At 42.3% G+C, this 4,728-nt stretch overlaps 1 protein-coding gene across 1 annotated transcript; it reads left to right on the top strand.

The window, feature by feature from the left end:
• Positions 1 to 526: 526 nt before the first annotated feature.
• On the top strand, positions 527 to 4,481 carry LOC120029370 (ZP domain-containing protein-like). The gene is made up of 7 exons (XM_038974596.1): positions 527 to 563; positions 1,103 to 1,287; positions 1,494 to 1,754; positions 2,339 to 2,478; positions 2,939 to 3,035; positions 3,273 to 3,466; positions 3,673 to 4,481. The coding sequence occupies exons 1-7, from the start codon at positions 527 to 529 to the stop codon at positions 3,794 to 3,796; spliced, it is 1,038 nt and encodes a 345-aa protein (XP_038830524.1). The 3' UTR covers positions 3,797 to 4,481.
• The last annotated feature ends 247 nt before the right edge of the window (positions 4,482 to 4,728 follow it).

Genomic DNA, 4,728 nt, shown 5'->3' on the forward strand with positions numbered 1-4,728 from the left:
AGTAATTTGAATGTAGATGCTCATTTGGCTAACGAACGCCGCTACAATACTGTATCATAGCCTTTTTCACTCCTTCGAACAACGTGCACTTTTATTACATTGCACTGGTTCTTAGTCATTGCATGCTAATTGACGAACCCAACAAATTAAACATCCCAGGTCTGTGGTATTTTTCTGAAAAACAAATCCAGTCACCGGAGGCACATCTATTATGAGAAACAGTTTGCCAGTCCACTCTGATTGTAAAATGTGTGAAGCACGGTCAAATAAATGTTTATATCCAACTTTTCCCGAAGCTCACTGCCCATCTCTGGTAGTGGGAAGCCATCTTTGATGACGTAATTGTCTTGCGCGACTACTGGTATGGGGAGTGAGCTTCTAGAAACATAAAATGAATCTGAAAATGTGTAAGACATCCCGAAATACTTAATAATAACAATCCAAATGTCCATTTTGCCCTTTAGTCCAGTATAGCAGCTTTGCATGTGATGCATTGTTTCTCTCTTACTTTACATAGTGTGAAGCCATGGAAAAAACAGTGTTCCTGGTCATTCTGTTGTCAGGTCAGTAAAGGAATAACAGAATTGAAAGTTTTTGCATTACCTACTTAATAAATAATACATCATTATTTTGTGGAATACATTTAATATAAATTATGTATAAATTAGGAAGTGTTCTTTTGACAATTTAAACCATCTGTTGCACATGTTTCAATTAATATTTTCAGGGCTGTGTCCTACAGTAACAAAAGCCACAACCATGGTACAAACTATGGAACCTGTTACTACCCAACCCCAAACAACGGAACCTGTTGCTACCCAACCCCAAACAGCGGAACCTGTTACTACCCAACCCCAAACAACGGAACCTGTTGCTACACAACCCCAAACAATGGAACCTGTTGCTACCCAACCCCAAACAACGGAACCTGTTACTACCCTACCCCAAACAACAACACTCCCTACTACAGGTGGTAGGCCTACTGAGAAAAACTGGTGCAAACGCAATGCTAATCTGGTTTGTGAATCTGTGTAATGTTAAACTGCCCGAGCAGATCTCTACTCTCTGACAAGCATAGCATCCTCTCATATCCTCGTTTTAGTGACTGTTTCCAAAGCAAGTGTGGTCTGCAACGAGACCAGCATGACGGTGGCTGTGGAGAAGGCCTCCATCGTGGGTCTCTATGAGGACCACCTGCGTCTTAATGACCCGTCCTGCAGTCTGAGCTCCAATAGCAGCCACGTCTTCAGGACCCTGGCCCTCAACACCTGCGGCACCCAGCTGGAGGTCTGGACTTGTATTCACAAAAATAGTGCCTATCCAGGATCAGATCCTCCCTGTCCCTATAATCATATTCATTATGATCTAAAATGGAAATCGGCTCCTATATCAGCACAGTATTACATATTTGACGTATTATTTCAACCAGATCTTTGCCATTTATATCACTCTGACAGTGATCATCAATTAAAGCAAAATATGTTGCTTTTCAGGAGGAAGAGGACAACCTAATCTTCAGAAACGAGATCACTTCCTTTGAGGACTCCAGTGCCGTGATCACCAAGAGGGACGAGATGGAGATCGAATTCTGGTGCGTCTACCCCAAGAAGGGCAACGTGAGCCTGGAATTCCTGGCCCACAAGATTCCGTACATTTTCAGAGAGAAGGGCTTCGGGAAGTTCACCTACCAGTTTGAGTTCTACCACAGTAGTAGTTTCAACAGGATGGTGGATCCAGCCAGTTACCCAGTGGAGGTGTGTATGTAGCGTAACTAGTTCACTGAACTATGCTTGCTTAATGTGTTACCTAGCTTGACACCTTAAGATCCAGACTGATTAGGTTTTAGATCAGTGGGCAAACACGATCTTGATTCATGCAGACAGCCCAGATTCATAGAACAAGAAATTGCATCGTCTTTGCTGCTGTAGGGCGGCAGGCAGCCTAGTGGATAAGAGCTCAGGGCTTTTAACCAAAAGGTCACTGGTTCGAATCCCGAGCCGACTAGGTTAAAAAATCTCTCAACGTGTCCTTGACCAAGGCACCTAACCGTAATTGCTCCTGTAAGTCACTCTGGATAAGAACGTCTGCGAAATGACAACAATTCAAATTATGTACTTTCCCGACATTATATATAGCTATATTGAGTTAACTAATAAATAATGTCAATTTATCCTAAAGAGGATCTAGCCAATGTACAGGCTAATTGGTTATGTCACAGATCTAGAATCAGCTTACCGTACCCAAATCTTGACCCTTTGGGTTGGTGGAAGGGAGTAAAACTAACAAACTGACCTTAGATCAGTGTCATAGGACAACATCACCTTCTCTGTGGTTCCAGGTGGAACTGAAAGAGATGGTCTACATGGAGATCACATCCACGTCCTCAGTCCCCAACACTGAAATGTTTGTGGAGTCATGCATGGCCACGCCAACAGACAATCCCAACGACCCAGAGCACTACAGCATCATCCAAAACGGGTCAGTGACAAACACTAAGACCCTGACCAAACCGGCCACAAGTGTTTCATGAAGAAAGTATGCATATTTTCCCTGTTTCTTTCAGCCTTCTCACCATTAAATCGAGTTAAGGAGGAAATTGACACCTTTGCAGCCTGAATGGAGAATGTTTTAGGTACGAACCAGTCTATGGGGGATACGAGTGTATAGCCGGCTGCATACAGTGCATTTGGACAGATGAAACAACTCAATATCACCATCTGCCGGCCTTTGAGCTAGTTTCCCTATAAGTCATTGCTTCACTGGTGTGTATGCTCACATATAGGTTGCATCCCAAATAGGGTTCTGGTCAAAAGTAGTGTACTGTGTAGGGAATAAGGTGCCATTCGGGACACAGACTTAGTTTATTGCAGCGCCCCTTCCAGGTGAAACATTGCATTTTTGGAATGACCCACTAACTTACCGTATATTCTTTCCCCAGCTGCAAGAAGGACGAAACTGTTCAGATCTACTCTAGTTCCCAATCCCAGTTCCATTTTGCAATGGAAGCTTTCAAATTCATTGGTATGCATGACCAGGTAAATACAGTGAGGTACTAAGCTGGGTTAAAGAGCACCTGTTGGCTTACACTGCCTGACTAGGTGGGCTATGTGTTTGAAGTTGTTTTACCTATTCAAACCACCTTTTTTATATAAGTAGAGACTGCATTAATTCAGTAAAGTTAATCTCTACCATGTTTTGTGTTTTGAGTTGCAATTCAGTCACCTCTGATTCCAATTTCCCATGAGCTTGATTGTGACCTGTGACGCCTCCAGGTGTACATTAGCTGTGCAGTGGTCCTGTGTGAGACGGGGAACACCAACACTCGCTGTGCTCAGGGCTGCATCAATGACACTACGGCCACAACTCCCCAGCATCGTCAAGAGAGAGAGGCCGCCCTGGAGACCAACCCGCACTACATCTCCCAGGGGCCTTTGCGTGTGAGGCGGAGTGCCGACACCAAAGGTAATTATGAAAATCTGGTCAACTGAATGATTTGGTCAGATTTAGATATATGGCCCCAATACTTTAAATCAAGTGGGATAAAGTATTTGGCCAACAACTGTAGATAATGTGTTAAATGCATATCTAAATTTCAATCCCTTTTGCATTGTGGAAATACTAATAGTGGAGTAGGCAAACTCCCTTTCAATAAATGTATTTTCCCTCTCCAGCTGCTGATGTGGCTTTGAACCTGAATTTGTTGTTCATCGCTGGCAGCTTCCTGGCAGCAGTCGCCATGGTGTGTGGAGTGGTCATGTACAGATCCAGGGAGTCAAAGGACAAATATCAACCTTGACACACTTTGACTGGTTTTCTTTTTAACAATCATTACATTTACTGCACTTAAAGGACCTATGTGTAATATTTTTGCATTATAATTTCAGGAAATGTCCTTAAAGGTCCAACGCAGAAGTTTTATATTAATATCAAATCCTTTCTGGGTAACAATTGAGTACCTTACTGTGATTGTTAAAAAAAATAAGCTTTTTCTCAAGCAAGAATTTTGCTAGGACTGTGTGGGAGTTGTTTGAATAGGGAGGAGAAAACCGAAAATTAACTGTTATTGGCAGAGAGGTTTGGAACTCTCTTTCTAATTGATCTATTAATTAATTTACCACAAGGTTATATCACCATGGAAGGCCAAAACAAGCGGAAGTTGCAGGTGGACTTGATCATCATTTTCACAATTTCACAGTATTATTCCAAACTCATAGTGTGAAAATATATATAAAACACAGGGAAATCAAGTTTTTGACTGCACAGGGCCTTTAATATATCTCCAGCAATAGTGAAATAATAATGTTTCACCCAAAAAATTATCCCAAAATGTTATTGGGCCCAAAGAAAACTGTATTCAAGTGGTGCAGCCTTTTTATTGCTCAACAAAAGACGGACCGTCTGTTGTCAAATTGACTGGGGCCAGTAAAGGGCAGGCATCAAACATGTAGAAATCGCTTAGCACCAGTCAATTTGAGAGCAAGAGATTTGCTGGCACCAGTCAATTTGACAATAAGAGATTTGCTGGCACCAGTCAATTTGAGAGCAAGAGATTTGCTGGCACCAGTCAATTTGACAATAAGAGATTTGCTGGCACCAGTCAATTTGAGAGCAAGAGATTTGCTGGCACCAGTCAATTTGACAACAAGAGATTTGCTGGCCCCAGTCAATTTGACAATAAGAGATTTGCTGGCCCCAGTCAATTTGACAATAAGAGATTTGCTGGCCCCA

This window comes from Salvelinus namaycush, chromosome 35 (assembly GCF_016432855.1).
Source record: "Salvelinus namaycush isolate Seneca chromosome 35, SaNama_1.0, whole genome shotgun sequence".
NCBI lineage: Eukaryota > Metazoa > Chordata > Actinopteri > Salmoniformes > Salmonidae > Salvelinus > Salvelinus namaycush.

Coding starts and splice junctions, on each gene's coding strand:
- LOC120029370 (XM_038974596.1), top strand. CDS start 527: ATGGAAAAAACAGTGTTCCTGGTCATTCTGTTGTCAG. Junction 564..1,102: donor CCTGGTCATTCTGTTGTCAG/GTCAGTAAAGGA, acceptor TCCTCGTTTTAG/TGACTGTTTCCAAAGCAAGT. Junction 1,288..1,493: donor CCTGCGGCACCCAGCTGGAG/GTCTGGACTTGT, acceptor GTTGCTTTTCAG/GAGGAAGAGGACAACCTAAT.